Genomic DNA, 17,665 nt, shown 5'->3' with positions numbered 1-17,665 from the left:
CCCAGGTAGGCACAGAAGGGGCTGCCGAGCTGTCAGTGCCACTGGGCCCCACACAGGGTGGCTCAGCATGGGTCACTGGTGCACCGTGGCTCCTTGGAGCAGCTTGGGCTGGCACCCAGGCCCGGCCCTCAGGGAGGAGGCTCTGGTTCCAGGGCCCCGTCCCGGAACCCTGGCCTATGGCAGCAGGCGTTCGTTCTGCGTTCACTGCTGGGCAACCCAGGGGACCCGGGTGGGTGTGGGGTGGGGCTGTCACTCTCCCGGGGTGGGGCTGGGGTGGGTGCTCAATGCTGGGCATCTTCTCCCTCCCATTGGGGGGAGTGACACCCTCCCATCTACTGCCCATTGCTGGTGCTGCCAGAAGGCACCGGCTAGGGCTAGCATGGGCATAGCCTGGCTCCGGCAACACCACGAGCCTGGCACAGAGATGCCCAGAGGTCAGGGCGTGGAGGCGTGATGAGGAGCGCAGCATGCAGCTGGGGTTTTCTGCCTGCAGTGGCTTTCGACAGCCCTGCTGCTGCTGCTGGGAGGCCGCCACCCGAGTCGACATGAGGAGGGAGCTGCCCTCGGAGCCCCTGTGACACGAGACGAGATGCAAGGTGCCCTGCACCGCGAGGTGCCGCGAACAGCGCTCTCTTTCCTTCCCCTCCCCCTGCCCACACGGGAGACACTGGGACAGCTTCTTCTCCACCCCTCAGGTGGCAGGCTGGGAGAGGACAGGACACACGGGGACCCAGCATGAGGTCATAAGTCAGACACTGGGCTGAACCCAGCAGGAGAACCAAAGGCAGACCAAGCCTCTTCCATCCAAACCCAGCTGTCCCCCACTACCATGTCCCTGCCTCCCCCGGAACAGCAGAAGCCAGAGCTGCCATCTCACTGATGCTAACAGCCATCCCTCCCGCACCCACCCACAGTGCCCAGGACCCTGCTCCCTGAGGGCTCCACCTGTGCGGCTGAAAGGCCACAAGGGCCCCCCACACCTGTCCAAGCTCAGCACAGCCAGGTTCTCATCTCTCTCCCTCTCCCACACCCACCCCAAGAAGAAATGAGGGAACAGAAGAGGAGGCCAGGCTGGGGAAGGGGCCCTTGTGTCAGAGAGCATGCTGAGGAGCTCAGGGACTCTGAGCGTAAAGGGACCCAGAGCTGGCACGGAGGAGACCAGCTGGGTGGCCTTGGGCTCATCACCACCTGCCAAGGCCTCTGCTGTAAGATGAAACCCATGACCTGTTTTGCCCACCGTAGAGGGATAGACTCAAGGATAAGCAGAGCCTGGAAACGCAGAATGTACCACAACTGCAGGGGAGTAGGGGCCACCCAGTGGCGGGCGAGGGTGGGCCTGTGGGTGGGTTCTTGGAGCTCTTTACAGGAAAGGGCTGGGAAGCGTGTGGCCTGCCTGCTGTGACATGCTGGCTGGTCCAACTGGGCCTCCTCCACATCCTCCTGGTCATTCTGGCAACTGAGAAGCTGGCTCCGGTGCCACCCGCCCTCCCCAGCCTCCCTCCAAACCAGGTAGCAAGGCCACTTCCCCGGGCGACGCACCATCACACAGCGCCAGGTGCCCTGCTGAGGGCAGCAGTGTGGCAGCCACAGGGGGGCCTCCTTCTGGCTGCAGGGCTGTCCTCCAACAGCACGTTGGAGGCTGTCGCCTCGGCCCGGCACAGCCCTTCCGCTCCCACCAGTGACACATGCAGGTCCTGGTCCAGGGGCGGAAGCCACCCTCCCTCACCGCCAGCATTTGTGGGGGGTCCGCGGGTGACACCGCAGAAGGGGCTCCGGGTGAGCAAGGGTGTGAGTGTGTGGAGGGAGGGGCTGGGCGAAACCAGGCCTGCGGGCTCATCAGTGTGGACACAGAGACTCTGAGGCCTCTGGGACTCGCCAGAACTCAGCCCTGTCTTTCCCTAGCGAACAGGAGGGATGGGCACTTGAGTCTGATGCTCTGGCGGGCCACACGCACAGGCTGGCTCCCTGCTGTCCCACCAGATGGCAGCCCCACCACTGCGAGAGAGTGCGGCCAGGGCCAAGCTGCCACCCTGCAGAGGCCACGGGGCCGGTGCCTAGCTGCCAGCAAGTGCTCAAGCGCAGTGCCCACAAGCTGGGCCAAGAGGGAGCCTCAGGGTGTGAGCCCCTCCGAGCAAAGAGATGAGAGGAAGGTCATCCACCCCACCACGCAGTTACGTTGTATACACGTACTCCTTCTGAAATCAAGGTACACGTTCCTGTAACTAACACACACGCATACTACACTTGTACTAATATACATGTGACTAACATTACTGTTCAGAGTTAAAGACCCAAACCCATACACCATGCTCAATGGGCCCTTGGGGGTTTCGCTGTACTTACTGCCTACGGACTCTAATGACACCTGGCTGAGGTGGAGCACCACTCTCCCGGGTGGACACCACTGTCCTGGGTGCCCAGGGGCTCCTCTGCTCCAGGTTCGATGGTTCTGGTTGCAGGGAGGCCCTGCTTCCATGCAATGCAACAACAATGCACTGAGCTGATTTCCAAACACCCCATGCTGAGCTGGGTCTTGTTATGGGTACGAAAGGCCCACAAGATGCAATCCCCACCCTCAGAAGTTCATGTCTACTTGAGAGAACACAGCTAGCTACACAAGCAACAGTTGGACGGCACCCTGGACGGAGGAGCACGTGACTGGACGTCCAGAGGCTGGCACAGGCTGGGGGTCGGCCTGGGGCCCTGTTGCAGTCTGACCCACTGGACTTGCCCTTCCCCTCCCTCGGAACGGAGCAGCTCCAGCACAGGCCTGTCTGGCCTTGGAGCTGGCGTCACCTGGGGAAACAGGAGAGCCTAGAGGAAGGCGGGGGCTGCAGCACCCAAGGCTCTCTGAGGGCAGAGCTGTGAGCCTACTGGGTGATTCCTCAGGCTCTGGGCTGTATCATCCTAGCCTCTAGGAGCAGCCCTTCAGAGTCTGCCTCCAAGTACGTTTCCTCTGACGGCCACTCAAAGGGCCGTGTCTACTCCTGCGAGCTAGCCCCACAGGCCTTCCGGAGCTAATTGTAGATCAGTGAGCTGGCAGGCCAGAGGGGGCACAGAGGGCGACTTCCGATGTCTGCGATGCCCCACTCCCCCCCTCCATGCTCCCAGGTCTCCACCTGGGACCTGGGGCAGCTTCCTATCCGCCAGTCCTCCCCGCTCCATACCGAACCCTCCTGTGCAGCACACACACTCCCCACGGCTCTGAGGATGACACCGTGGGTCCACTGCAACCCTTCCAAAGGCCCAAGCCCCAGCCAGACGACCCCTGGCCAGAGGACCCCCCGTACCCGGCATGAAACAGCTCCAGCAGCTGCCATACATCCTGCAGCCCTCAGGGCCCCCAGCTCCTGGCCCTGCTGAGTCTGAGCCCTGCCTCACTGCCTGCACAGCCCAACTCCTCACCCTGCCCCAGCCCCCTCACCAGGGCCCTCAGAGGCTCTGGGAGGACCACAGCATCACTGACAAGTCTCTCCAGCTCTGAGGCTGGAGCGATGGAGGCCCAGGAGCCTGGCTGCCGGCCCTGCCCACCGCACCAGCACATGCCCCAGGGCCCTGACATCAGGGCGGCTGGGCAGCACTCATGGGGTGAGCGAGCGTGCGAGCACTCCCCCCACACCCACTGCCGTCCAGAGACTGGACTTTCCGCTGAGCCAGGCGGCAGAGCACCAGCCAGGCGACCACTGTGCTAGTCACTGTCCCCTTGGTCTGAGAGACCACGCACCCCACGCAGCCACCTCGGGCCTCAGGACAAAACCCTAGAGAACAGCCAGGGGAACTTCCCGCTGCGCCCCTTGCAGAGGCAGCGTCCCTTCGGAGTGTGCAGCGTGCTAACAGTGGTGGGGAGTGGGTGACTCGGGGTCCAGTCCGACAGCTCTGTCCCTTCTAATCCAATGACAATATAACGGGGCGGGGGGGGGGCGTTGACAGAGTGCCTGCTGTGTGATCTTTCAACTGCCCCACCGCCTTCCATAGCTTCAAGAGACCCAGCAATTTGCACTGTGTCTGACATACAGTAGGTGCCCAATAAATGTTTGCTGAATGGTGAACAAAGTACCAAGTATCAGTCCCATCGCCCCTGGAAAGGTTGAGGGGGTCCCTGAACCTTGGCTACTGCGAAGTCCCCCTCAGCTCCCACCAGGGGAGCAGATCCCGCCCCCCGCCCCGCTAAGCACAGCCATGACCACTTGTTCACGCCCGCATCAGCCGAGCAGCAGCCCCCACGCCGCAGCCCCTCTAATGGACACCGCCCGGACGCCTCCCTCAGAGGTGACATCAGCGCCTCCTGGACGTTTGCCCCCACCCCCATCCTTCTCAAACACGAGCACCCACAGCGCATTTCCACGTCCTCCAGCCTGCCCGGGCCGCTCTCGTGCCGCCCGCCACCGAAAGCCGCAGGGTCCACTCTGGGAAAGGCGCTGCGCAGTGGAAAGTCAGCTCTGCGCCCGCACCCTCCCGGCCCTTTCCCAGCGACGCCACCCTCGCCCCCGCCTTGGCGGACCTCGGAGGCCCTGCAGAGACAGGCGTCGCAGGCTCCGCCCGAGTCCGAGTCCGGCAGCGGGAGGACGGGAGCCAGTGACAGGGGAAGGGGCGCTGCAGGTGATGCAGGGAGGCTGAGGACCCCCACCTCAGGGGAGCCCGAGGTCCTCGGCCCCTCTGGCGCCCCAGGTATGTCTGGGGCGGAGATGACCCAGGAGCTTAGAGGCACTTCTTGACTCTCCCGGGACTGGGTGGGGGCGGCAGGAGAGCGCAGCCCTCCGGCTTCCATCAGACCTGCCAGCTCAGCCCCCTCCCTCCTCCGAGGGCGACGGCGGGGTGCAAACGCCACCCCGCGCAAACTGGGCATCGCAGCCGCGCTCACCCCAATGGCGGGGGGCTGCCACGGCCGGTGAGGGGGGCGGAATCTATCCCTGCGGAGCGAGGGGGGCTGATGCCAAAAGTGCGCGACAGGCACCCCTCCCCAAACCGTGCAGCAGTTGGAGGGGGGAACATAGACATCCACCCCAAGTCCGGACTTGGGACGCTCACCTGCCTACAGTCCCCGAAAACAAGACTGGAGACCCGCAGCTCAGCTCGGCATCCAGCCGCAGGCACTGCGGAGGCCCCACGAGTCCCTAGCAGGACACCGAGCAGCTGCAGCCTCCCAGGCATGCGCCCCGCCTCCTCCCTTGAGGCCCCGCCCCCTCCCTTGAGGGCCCACCCCTCACGTGACCAGAGGCCACCGCAGCCTCCACGGAAGGTCTGGCCCCACCCCCGGGGGCGGGGCCTCTCGATACCCACCTCTCCCGGCAGCACCCCGCCCCGGCACGTGACCCGAGAGCAGCTCGGAGGCTGCGCAGTCTCTGCTGGGCCAGGACCGGGGCTCCCAGGCTGCCCTCCCCCTTGGAAACCCGCCCCCTCCCGAAGCGAGGCGCTTGCTCCCTCCATCGGAAGGTCCCGGCCTTGTGGCCAGTGGTTTGTCCCCCATCACACTCGCTCTCTCGAGCGCATTTAGTACTTTGCCTTTGGTCACACCCATTTTCCAGTGGAGAAACTTTAAGCCAAGACACATTTCCGTAGTGTGTTTTTAAGTGAACCGGGCCGCTCGTCTCCACACAGGCCCCTGGCGGAGCCGACTCTGTTACTAGGAAATGAGACATCTCTCGCACGAACCACCCACAGCAACCCCGCCCTCCACCGCCCCGGGGCGGGGCCTGCAAGGGGGCGGGCAGAAGCTGCAGGTGCGTGCCCTGCGTGCACGCTGACAGACAGGACGAAGGCTGCAGCTGAGGTCAGTGGCACGCATAACCTGCCTTTTTTTCGTTTTCTCCAGTATAGTCACCATTTGGCTCAGTTTCCTGGAATCTTCGGTGGAAGGCAGAAAAATCTGAATAACTGATTTATTAGAGGGGTTAGAAATGAGGTTTAATCTGGTTTCTCGGACCATCAGAGTGGAACTGAAGTGACGATCACAAATCGGATTGTACAGAAAAGTAGTGCAGAAAAGTCCCAATTACTCCTGGTGGCTTGGGGGGGGGGGCTCTCATCAAAAGGAAATCCCTGGGACACTTCACATCCTTTCATCAGTGAAACATGGGTCGTCCGAGAACAGGCGACGCACCCGATTAAGGGAGAAGCTGAAGGCACAACGCGCTTTGCCAAGCAAGTGTTGGTGACGTCACTCCGAGACAGCAGCTGAGGCAACACCTGGCGTTTTATCTACCACTCGGGTGCCGAGTCAGAACACACTGGTGATGCCAAATGCAGTTTTAGGGAGCACTTTTTTTGTTTTGTCTTTTTTGCTAACATCCCCCTTGCAAAGGGAACTCCTAAGCAGGGGGCAGCAACCCACCAGGACAGTCCCCTTCCACTCCAGGGAACTAGGGATCAGTGCTTCTCTCCTCCTACCTTGGAGGCAACTTTTTTTTTTTGGAGACTTTATTTATTTATTTTAAGAGAGGGGAAGGGAAGGAGGAGAGGGAGAGAGACATCAGCTGCGTGCTTCTCACACATGCCCCAGCCCACAACCGGGAATCAAACTGCTCTGGCTTGGCGGGATGTTGGGGCAGAAGCGAGCTGTGATTGTAGACTAGATGTGCAAGGTGCTTCCCATCTTCCAGTTCGTTTTATTTTCATCATTTAAGTGCCCAGTGCTCTTGCTCACGGACCCACACTCACTTTCTGTGTAAACAGCTTCAGCTCCACCCTTAGTGTGGGGAAGACAGCTGTGAACAGAGGCATCAGCAGATGCTCCCTATAAACAGTCCGCGAGTAGCAGGGGCAGGGAGGACGGTAACAGAACACGCCCACTTCCCAGGATGGCAACAGCTGCCCCCACACGACGTTCATGGTTAAAGAATGTGACCCTAATGTAACAGGACTCAACCAAGAGGGGGGCCCCAAATAGGGATTTGTAACCGGATCCAGAACTCAAGGTGTCCAGGAAATATTAGAAAAATATAAGGGATGTCCTGACCCCACCCCCACAAGGCTAAACTGGGAGATGGGACACATGGAGCAGGGCCATTGGGAGCTGTTACATAGCAACAGCTTTGCATCTGACCTCTGGCATGGTCATGTAACATATCTATAACCTTTAACTGGTATCATAGATATGTTAAATAGCTGTGGCCATGCTCTGAGCGGGGGGATGTAACTGGGAGGCAACTCCCCCTGGTTACAGCGCCTGCGTGACAGCTTGGAGATGATTGGCTCCATGCCATCCATAGAGCCACACCTACCCAGACTCATTATGGCAGCCCAGAAAAGCTGGAAGAATACAGGAATGCTGGCAGGTATAGCCAATTGTGGGAGGAGTCAGAAACGGGGCTGCAGAGGAAGACTGGTGCAGGACTTTAAACCCAGGCGCAGTAGCCATGTGAGGGGAGAACCACGGGGCTTTGGCAGCGAGGGGACCACATGGCTTTGGGGTGCTCCCTTTTGCCACATGGCTCAGGAAGCAGAAGAGACTTTGCCTGGAAGAAAAGGGGTAAAAGGACTCTTGCTGGTGGGCCATGAGAAGGTGCCACGTGGCTTTGGATTAACTGGAGATTGTGGCGGCAACATAGCTGATGTTGCCGGGAGCCCAAATCACAGACTTCTGCTTCTTTTCCTGAGATATGGTACCCCAGATTAGGGCAGAGGGAGAAGGAAGGACTGTGTCATCTGTGGGTATCCTAAAGGACTTTAATATTTTAATGAAGACATTAAGTCACTACTCTAATTCTGTATAGCTTTAAATAAATATTTCCTTTTCACAAATCTCTGGCATTAAAAGACAGTCTTTCTTTCCTCTGGCAGCAGGCATAGTGAATGTAGTGGGGGGTCCTTTCGCTAATAGTATATCATACACCCCTCCTGGGTCTGTTTTGTAACACTAAAGCCCACCTTGTAGCAATACCCAGCTCACAGGCTAATGCGGGGGTGGCAGGGAGGGGGGAGCAGCAGTTATCTTGTCAGCAAAAGCAAAACCGAGCAAAGCATCCCAACCTCCACGCTCCCCTCTGAGCACACCAGCCCCAGCAAGTGCTCTGAGGACAGCATCTCTGCAGCAAGGACACTCGGGGCGGTGGGTCTCGCAGGGCAGGACGGGGCGGAAAACTCACAGAGCGCTTGCAGCTCAGGAGGCTGGTTTCAACGTGGGACGTATTTTTACTGACCTTCAGTATAATAAATGCCTTTCTAACAATTCAGTGAAAATACCACTATCTTTCCTGTATTAACTTTCTTGGTTTTACATTTTACTTAAAAAGATTTATTTAACAGCTGTTTTCATCAATCTTACACACCCTCAGGCTGGTTAGGGAGCAGGTATACCACAATCCAGTTTTCACACAACTCGGACTTCTTACCGCCGTGCACTCTGCCTACCGCCCTCACCAGCAACGACCACAAGAAAAACAAGATTGACCTTCTGAGTGGGAGAGCAGAGCCTGGGTGGGAGCCCTGCCCACGTCACTGAGGCTGTCCCCTCGGCCACAGAATGACAGCAGAGTCACCCACCGCACAGGACTGGGGGGAGCCGGGCTGTTCTGTGCAGTCCCCAGCACAGGGCCAAGGGCACGGTCACTGTCATCGCTGCTCTCAGCCTCCAGCAAAAACAAACCTAAATCCAAGACCGGCAAAAGAATATTTATGTAATAAATACCCAAAATTGGTTTTCAAGAAAAGTACACAAGTCAATCTTACCAGATTCTGAAAACCCTGTCACCTGCTTTATTTCCGGAGAAGGGGAGAGGGAGGGAATATTCGCTTGAATTTGAGAGGCAGCTGAACTGGACGCCACGGCAGCCACCGCCCTGTGCCTCTGGGTTTCCTCTGGCCCACAGGGAACGCCCGGACGTCCTCAACGACCGGAGATTCAAGAGCCTAACTTCTCCCCAGAGCACGACCATTGGGATAAAAGAACAAAGAACCAACTCAATAGCACCGAATGGGGTTTTACACAGAAAATAGGGCCTGGTTTCTCCTTTCGCACGAAACCCTTACATCCAATGTGTTCAGAAGTCACGGTTATGTTTCCCGTCTTGTTCAGAGAACACGAGGTCCACCCCGTTCCCGTCCCCAACAGGAGCACGTGCGTCACTAAGCAGACGAACCATCCGGAGCCCCTTCCACCGGGACCTGTGAAGGCCGCTGGGGCCACCGAGCCCAGCCTGCTGCGGGGCGGGGCGGGGTGACTACGCCCGCAGGGAGAACGGGTACTGAGGGTGCCACCAGTCGAAGAGTCGGACGCTGTGCACCGGGTCCAGCACGACCTGCACGCCCTGCTCACTGCGCAGCTTCCGGCCGCCATGGACCGGAGAGTCCTGGAACACCAGTCGCACTCGGTGATGCCGCATGTCCGTGCTCACGCTGACCGTAAACTGCAGGGAAGAGCACCTTCTGTGAGACCCCACACCCCAGTGACACCACCGTCCCCTGGGTCCACTCTAAGGTGACAGTCCGACCAACTCACACTGGCAAGGCCCCAAGATAACCTCTAAATGACACCAACACCCTCACAGAGACACAAAATTGAAGGGGGTTTCATCAGTTCGTGGCTTGACACATTCAGACTGCGCTGCGGGACGCCTCCCGGACGGCTGCGCACGCCAGGACGTGCACGCGGACCCCACCAGAGCCGGTTTTAAGCGCTGGGTTGGAGCTGTAAGCGATGACGTGAAGGGGCTTCGATGAGACACTGCTGAGCAAGTCGGGCAAGATGCGGGAAGCACGCACCTGACCCCCGTTTTCCAACACAGTACACCACGGAAGCTCTAACTATGTCCATACATGTGCAGGTCCGCAGAGAACTGCGTGAGTCTGAAGTACAGGGAGCATGAGTGCTGCAACTGGGCGCTTCACCGAGGGCGGGGCCCCACCGTGCTTCCCAGACTTCCCAGGTCGCGGGGGGGTGGGGGGTGGGGGGGGGGCAGCCTCATCCCCGTCCCCACGAGATGGTGTTCCTCCGACATCGGTGAGCACCACCCGGGAGACGCAGGAACGCTGCCCTCGCTGCGGAGAGCAGAGGCAACACGCTCTGACACACAGGCCGCTCCCCCACACGGCTGTCTGTTCCTAGCGTGCCGGTCTGCTTCCAGGCCCTTTAGAACCCTCACCACAGACTTCTCCTCCAAGGTTAAATTTACAGAGTTCCCTGAAACCCAGGCACCGTCCGAGTCCGTGCCAGAGCTGCGCCGACACCCTGTCCCCACTTACCAGAGTGAATATCATGCCCATGACGATGGGAATGAAGATGAAATTGAGGGTGGTGACCTGCAGGAGGCAGCAGTCCTGGTCGGGGTTGGTGTGAACGTCTTCGTACTGAACAGGAGGCTGCAGCACCCCAACGCACTTGCTCTTTAATCTGGGGGACTGAGGGGACAGAGAATTCACTCATGGCGTCGAGGGCATGTTTTGGGCTCGAAGACTCCACCAAAGCAAATGCACGGCTCAGTGGATGCCACGAGACCCATTCTTATATGATTTCTCCTCCCTCTCCATGTACGTGCTGGTTCCCACACAGAGCAAGGAAAACCCGCCCTTTGAAAGGAGGGGGCCTCTGGATGAGCAGCGTGGCAGCGGCACAACGCCGCGGCCACCCGGCAAGAGGAGGAAGCGTGCAGCTGTGTCGGAGGATGACGTCGGGAAGACAGCCGGATCCCCGTCACACACTGTCCTCTCCCTCCCATTTCGTGTGCGTGTGCCCACGAAGACCCACACGCACGCTGGGGCGGGAAGTGCACAGCCATTTGAAAGTGACAGTGACACTCCACCCCCACTCAGCACGAAGAGACACACGTGTACCACCACCATATTCTGCTCATATCCAAGAAAACTAACAAAAATGCCAGGTCACGTAACATCCACAGCACATTCAAACTCAGCTGTCCCTAAGACGGCTCGCGCGGCTCTGTGTTCACGGACCCGACGCGCAAGGGCCCGTCCCTGCACCGGGCTCTCCTTCACACAGGACAGCTCCTTCGTAATTTCTCTTCGTGGCATCGCTACAAGTTTTGACATCATCTGACTGTAATAAGGCAACTTTACACCGAATTAAATTTACTAGAACAAAACATTATCTGAAAAACGAAGGAGACACAACTGCATACCTGTTTTTTGAACTTGAAGTTGAATTCCCACATTGGCTCCTGTCTGTTCCCAACAATCTTTCTGCACCAGAAAAGTAAGCACTGTAAGAAAACAAAAATAAAATAAACCAAAAATAAATAAAAGGAGAAAAATCAAAACAAGGTAACGAAAACTAAGCAGCAGAAACCTTTCTGTTTGCCGTCTCTGAAGCCAGCCACAGTCCCAACGCAGCGGGTCCCACACTGGCCCCAGTGGAGACCGCCCCCTCCCCTCCCCCCGCCGATCTGACACTGGTGCCACAGGGAGAGAGGGTCCCAGGGCTCTTCAGCGAGCAGAAGAGGGACCAAGGTCAGTCAGCCTCCGAGGCTGTGGCGGCAGCCCCTCCCGTTCTCATCTTTACGACGAAACATGGCCTCTAGGGACTGGGGCATTCTCTGATCCAGCAGGTCACTCCCCTACACCGGAACATAAGCAGCCACCGGGCAAGATGGTGACAAAGGCAGGCAGATGGCCGGCCCTAAAACACACAGGGGCAAGCCACTCAGGGCCCTCTGGGAGCGGACAGCGTGTGGACGATGCAGAACTGTCTGAGCTCAGCACACCCCTCGGTAAAAGGCAGGCTACAGCTAAGGTTAAGCACAAGAAGTCAAGTACCTCCCAGGGGGCAAGGGGTGGGTCGTCCGCCGTGCCAGCTGTCCTGCCCTTCAGACGTGCCCTGCACGTCCTGATGTTCCATCAAAAATAATGGGCTTGGCTTTTAGGGGCAAACACTTCTGCTGCCATCACAGCGGCTCCAGTGTCCCACACAAGCTATGCTACTGAAAAGAGAGAGAGGGAGAGTCGTGTACGAAAAGCTGGAGTCGGGACACGGGGCCGCTCCTTAGGCATGCCGGCACCTCCCAGAATGCCATGCAACTTGGCTGTACAAGTCGCAAGGCCATGCATGGGACAGCTGCCACCGCAGGTCCCACACGCTCCTCAAACGATCTCTAACAACAGGCACAAAAGCAGCAGCCTGGTGGCCCGGGCTCGCTCCCTGGATTAAACCACAGCTATCACTCCACACTGGCTTTTCAGAGTCCACTGTCAAAATTACTGCACGGTGGTATGTGTGAGAAGACACAGGTCCCCTCGGACCGGGCACTGGAGCCGCTACGATGTGTCAGCACAAGTTTGCCTGACACTGCTCTGCTGCCAGCAGCTGACCGACCCCTGGCAGGTCAGCTCTGGGATGGCGCCCTCCTCGTCAGTCAGCCCGGCACTGCCACTGTCTCGGGGGCGGAGGCTGTGAACGTGACAGGACACACTACCTGCTCACATGACAAGGAGACGCAGCCGCTGGGTGAAATTCTATCCCTGCCCTGCACCCATTAGCTGGCATGACATTCCACTGAGCTCAGCCCACAGCCCTGACTACCTGCCTTTGCAACCCTGGGAGGAACCCAGACAAACAACCTAGAAATCAGCAGTACCCTCTGGTCAGCAGGCATCAGGTCAAATACTACCACACGAGGGCTACACTAGGGGAGCAGAGTCTCCGTAACACCCAAAGCATAAAAACAAAACACAAAAGAAGAGGAAGTGCTATGGAACACCCGATTTTGGGTACTCAGGAAGTAATAAAAATTATCCACAGACTCAAAAGATACAAAACTTAGACAATATTAGTTCAGGTGCAGGGGTGGGGGACGCGGGAACGAGACATCAGCTTGCCCAAATCATCCTACCTGCTATGCTAGCCCAGCTGGGCAGAGGTGCGTTCACTAAGGACTTCATCAGGGAGGAAAAAAAAGAAAACAGACTAAAGGTTAACAGACCTATGAGCAAATCAGAGCGCCAGCAACCTGAATACGACGTGTGAAGGAAAAGTGCTGGGGAAACTCCAAAGCCCAAGAAGCAGCCTGGACACAGAAGGGTTTAGAGCGCTGGAGTCCCTGACTGGGAGCACCTGCTGGTCTTTCAAACCGCCTACCGCGGGGCCTGACGGCAGCAAGCACATGGCCAATGCCAAGGGAGCGAGGTTTGCACCAGGACCTCGAAGGAGGCCGACAAGGAAGGGGATCCCAGATGTCAAGGTCACAACAGAAAGAGCGAACTAGAGAGCTGCTCACGGCGTATCTCTGCATCGTGACGTAAAGCACTTCCCAAGAACTGCACTTCAGACCTACCATTCGAGTCGTGTTTTTCCTAGCTCAAACCCTCCCAGCCACCTAACCCGGTACCAATACACGATGCACAAAAACAAGTAACGGTCAAGAGGGTAAGGAACATGGCTGAAAGCACGAGGGAGCCGGCTGGCACAGCAGGGACGTCCTGGAGAGTGGACATTAGTCCCCTGGAAGCCTCGGGCCGGCAGCCTGAGCCCTCCCCACCCCGGAAGCCAGAGGCCAGCCTCGAACACAGCCCCGCCACACAGGGCCCGACACGAGTGCTCACTTACTTTGGAATTCCGTAAGGTGCTGGGCGTGCTCTCTGGAATGGCTGGGTTTCTGGAGACTCGGGCAGCGAAGGGCTCATACATGTGGTACAGAGACCGGATCACGCACGCCCGGAGGCAGCGCAGCCTCTCCATGGACTCGGGTCGCAGGCGCAGAGGCAGGGAGGCGTCCAGCGTGTAGTGCCTGAAACACGACACATTACTCCCACCACCGTGTGACCCGCGTCTCCTGCTCCAGGTCAGTCTCCTACGACTCCTCGTCTCTGCACGATGTCACCGACCAGTGAGCAGCTTGTCCCCAGGGCTCACTCACACGCAAATCACCAGCTCCTCCACTTCTCGGCTACTTTTGCTTCTTTGTTACGTGAAACCCAGTTCACGTACACCTTACAATCCTGTACTTCTCCATCCTTTTTAAAATTTGTGGTCCTCAGCATTTCACTCTAAAGAAGGGCAAGTCTTCGCCTTGACAGACAACATACTTCAGGCCATGCCCTGGGGAGGGGCCACCAGGTTCTCCTGGCACACGTCTCGTCTCGGCAAGGCCTCTGCTCCCTTCCCGCCACGTTACCACTGACCGTTTGCACCTTCACTACATTTCTGCAGCCCTCTCCCCAACCAGTACAACTGCGTGCATGGCTGCATACAGGGCAGCGTGCATATGAAAGCCACGCCGTACTTCAAGATGACTGGCAAACCTAAGAAACTAATCCAGTTGGAAAGGCCAAGAGCCATGCAGCTGCAGCTTTTGAAAACTGTAGCTGGGATAACCCCCTGAGGAAAAGTCAAAGACAATTCTTCTGAAACCTGAAGCAAGACTTTCTGCTGCAAACGGACACTGGATGCGGGGAGTGGACAACCACAGGGATGACAGTTACCTGGATGAGCTAATACTATCAGTTTTAAGTTAGAAAGGGCTCAAGCAGTCCGGAGCCAGGCTCACACCTGGCATGGAGTAGAGAAAGTGCAAAGGTCTCCATCCTGGGAGCAGGTCCACACCACAAACAGCATGAAATCAGCTACACAGACAACAGTGAGCTCCCTGTGGCCGCACCTTCGGTACAACCTGGTCCAAAAGGCAGCAGTGCAAGTGACAGTCCAGGCATTCTTACAAATCAGGGAGAAATTCACAATGTCCTCAGGACGGATATAGGAGGCCAGCAGCAGCCAAATATCCATGGGGTACTCTTCTCCTCCAGCCCCGTCCAGGTCTTCTGAAACAGAAAAAGGAGCTACAATGTCTGACCTATTACACACAGATCTAAAGACCCCCAGTCACAGCAGGTCTCCCAGACTTCACAGCTGAGAGGAAGGTTTTAAACAGGCCCAAGGCAGCCTCTGAGACTCATCACTCCCCGCTTACTCCAGCTGCCGGGCACTTCTGCTTCCTGTTGTCCAAGTGAGTGGGGTTTTTGTTGTTTTGTGTGCTTTAAGTTTAATTGTTGTTCAAGTACAGTTTTCTGTCTTTTATTCCCATCCCAGCCCATCTGCCCCAGCCCTCCCCACCTCCCTCCCATTTCTACCCCCCCTAGTTTTTGTCCATGTGTCCTTTATACTTGTTCCTATAATGGGTCTTGTTTTTTAAAGCCTTGATTTAACAATTACTTATATACTACTTTGAAGTTTACAAAGTGCCTTTGCATACATTAAACCATTCCATTCTAGTAATTTCTCAACAGAAGTAGGGAAAATATCACTGTGCCCATTTCACTAACAAGGAAGCACACCCTCGCCACCCAGGCTCTCTGGCCCCAGAGTCTGGCTTTGCCCTTAATCTTCCTCGCTGTCCCCACCCCCCAAACATGTCCTTCAGTTCCGTCACTGAAAAAAACAAAGCCAGTTTTAACATGCTATGAGGAAAACCTGAAAGTGCAAACTGAATTAAAAACCAGGTAAGTTACAGCGTTCTCTTCATTACTCAATAGCCACCTGCAAGTATGTTTCTTTTCTTCTAGTTCTTCCTGGTTTCACGGCCAGTCTGACCTACGACCTTAGCCACATGCATTCAGTATTGGAACATACTGTCTTACTGCATCCCACCTCCTCCGTCAGACCTCGTTAATGTTCATTCTGACTCTGAAGCTCACTGTGCATTGCAGGTGCGAGTACAAACTCACACGCCACACACAGACACCTGAACCTGGGCTGACCCTATCTCTAACCTTTAACTCAGACCTCATCATATACCTGGGCAAAAACCGGCTTTCTCCCTTCTCTTTCCTGGTCCCCTGCACCCCCTGCTCAAAGCTGTCTCTGCTTTCCCGCCAACTACTCCCTGCGGCTCTGTGCCTCAGGCAGGTTCTTGTGCTGGGCTCTCCACATCAGAGACCAACGGCTCTGAAACACCCTCTTCCTGGGTGCTGTCCTGTCTCGTAATCGTTTAGGGCTCAGTCTACCATGTGTGGGCCCCGGCTTACTCCACGTGAAATCTCTCTCCGAAAGAGAAGGCAAGCAACTGTCAGAATTCCCTCTGCTGAGACCACCCAGCAGAACTTTTACAAAGCTGAGGGCTATCAAAAATTTTGTCTTTAGGGTCCAAATTCAGTAATTACTGAAGACCTACATTTTAAGTACAACTATTAAGAAATTTCACAACGTAGGAAAAGAAATTAGCAAAGAAAAGCTTCGTAGTATGTTCAACCCTATCCCACTGCTGAGATCCAAACTCGGATTCTCCACTCCTCCCCTCTGGGGCTATGGAAAAAGTGGCAGCTTCGAGTTGTCACCACACACAGGACTAGTCAACCAGCAGAGAGCAAGCCCTGCACCTCTGTGCCTCTTGGATTTCTTTTTTCTGGAGACGGTCCTCTCCTGGACGCTCTCCTCTGGGGTGTCCACCTCGTCACTGCTGTCGGTGATGTCACAGGGCTCACCAGCCCCAGAAAGAGCTTCCACCGCAGGAACCTGAGAGGCTTCCAAGCCACAAAGAGATTTTACTAGAAGAAAATAAGAGAAGGGTGAGAAGGCAGAGTCCCATCCAGAAATTCAAAGGGCACAGGCGGGATACCAACATCCATGTGGGGGGAGGCGGGGGCGGGAAGCAGCAGCAGCAGCAGCAAAAAGCAGCACGGGAGTCTGCTGGAGAAAGCTGAGAAAAGCTTTAGGTTTCTCTAAAAAGAGAGAAAACCAAGCATTTTCAATACAAAAAATTGGAAAGTCATGGGCAAACCAACTCCTAAAAAATGCCAACCTCAGACCTGAAGAAAAAGGGAACACATTATTCCCACACTATAAACGCCGCGAAAGGAGGGTGCTGCTGTCATTTGCATAAGTTCTCAGGACCAGGGTTTGAGAGGCGTTGAATCCAACTTAACAATGTTTCTGGGTTGGAGATAATGGGTGTCCTAAAAACACAAGTCTCAGGGATACGTGAGTGAAAAGCTTGAAAGTAAGAGAAGGATGGGAGAAGAAGAATACTTCAAGGCTCTTACACGAAAAGCAAGAGGCAGAGCACGGGGAGAAGACGCGTGAACTGCAGGGAAAGACTAAAAGCCAAGGAGCAAGTGGTGGGCACCACAGCGCACGCGAAGGCAGGCATTTCTGCTGCACAAAATGCTGGCGCTCCAGGCTACCCCGCACCCTCCCCGGAACCCACTGTGCGAGCGCGGAGAGGGCAAACCCGTTCACGGACGGTGCCCGAAAAACTTCAGAACTACACGGACAGGGCCCCAGGCTCAGCCTCCGCGGCCGTGTCCAGGCTCGTCGGGAGCCTACCTTCCTGCTGAATGGCGTTGGCGACGGCTTTCTTGACCCGCCCAGACCTCACGACGGCAGGGTCCGAGTTGGCATAGTCCGCCACGGTCACTGAAACGAGCGGCAACCCTCAGAGAAGCGGCCTTCTCCCCGCGGCACCCCGCCAGTCCCCCCCAGCCGCCCAGCGCCCCGGCCGCGCCAACCTCGACCAGAGCAGGCGTCGTGGGCCCGGAACTTGAGTCGCTTCCCTCGCTTGGGCATGGCGGCCGTGTCGGGGCGAGGCCGGCCTAGTGGGCCGGGACCCCGGGCCATGTCTCGGGCTCCAAGGCCGGCTCCAGGAGCCGCGGGTCAGCTCCGTCCGGCTCCGTGGCCATCCCGCCCCGCAGCCCGCACCTCTCGCGATGACTCAGGCCGAACCCGCGTCGCGTTGGCGACTACCTTCCTCTTCGGCCGCCAATCACTGCCAGGCGTAGGGACACGTCA

General features: G+C 57.1%; 2 protein-coding genes across 5 annotated transcripts in view; both read right to left on the bottom strand.

The window, feature by feature from the left end:
• The window catches only part of PPFIA4 (PTPRF interacting protein alpha 4), a 28,872-nt gene extending 23,706 nt beyond the window's left edge, over positions 1-5,166 (bottom strand). For all 3 annotated transcript variants that reach the window (XM_045860474.1, XM_045860446.1, XM_045860464.1), the window contains exon 1: positions 5,029-5,166. The gene's annotated coding sequence lies outside the window, so the exon portion shown is untranslated. The remainder of the gene's footprint in view (positions 1-5,028) is intronic.
• A 3,497-nt stretch (positions 5,167-8,663) lies between these two features.
• On the bottom strand, positions 8,664-17,603 carry TMEM183A (transmembrane protein 183A). Of its 2 annotated transcripts, none has more exons than XM_045817430.1 (8): positions 17,386-17,603; positions 17,204-17,293; positions 16,258-16,425; positions 14,544-14,703; positions 13,493-13,673; positions 11,073-11,153; positions 10,180-10,335; positions 8,664-9,344 (listed from the first exon to the last, which is right to left on the bottom strand). In XM_045817430.1, exons 1-8 carry the CDS (start codon positions 17,492-17,494, stop codon positions 9,159-9,161), a joined length of 1,131 nt encoding a protein of 376 aa, XP_045673386.1. In that variant the 5' UTR covers positions 17,495-17,603; the 3' UTR covers positions 8,664-9,158. The 2 variants fall into 2 exon arrangements, with proteins under 2 accessions (XP_045673386.1, XP_045673395.1); XM_045817439.1 differs by having other exon boundaries at positions 14,544-14,700.
• Between the last annotated feature and the right edge of the window lie 62 nt (positions 17,604-17,665).

Source organism: Phyllostomus hastatus, unplaced genomic scaffold (genome assembly GCF_019186645.2).
Source record: "Phyllostomus hastatus isolate PE091 unplaced genomic scaffold, TTU_PhHast_1.1 phas_contig_148, whole genome shotgun sequence".
NCBI lineage: Eukaryota > Metazoa > Chordata > Mammalia > Chiroptera > Phyllostomidae > Phyllostomus > Phyllostomus hastatus.
The sequence above is the reverse complement of the archived record's forward strand: the minus strand, read 5'-3'. Positions and strand labels throughout refer to the sequence as shown.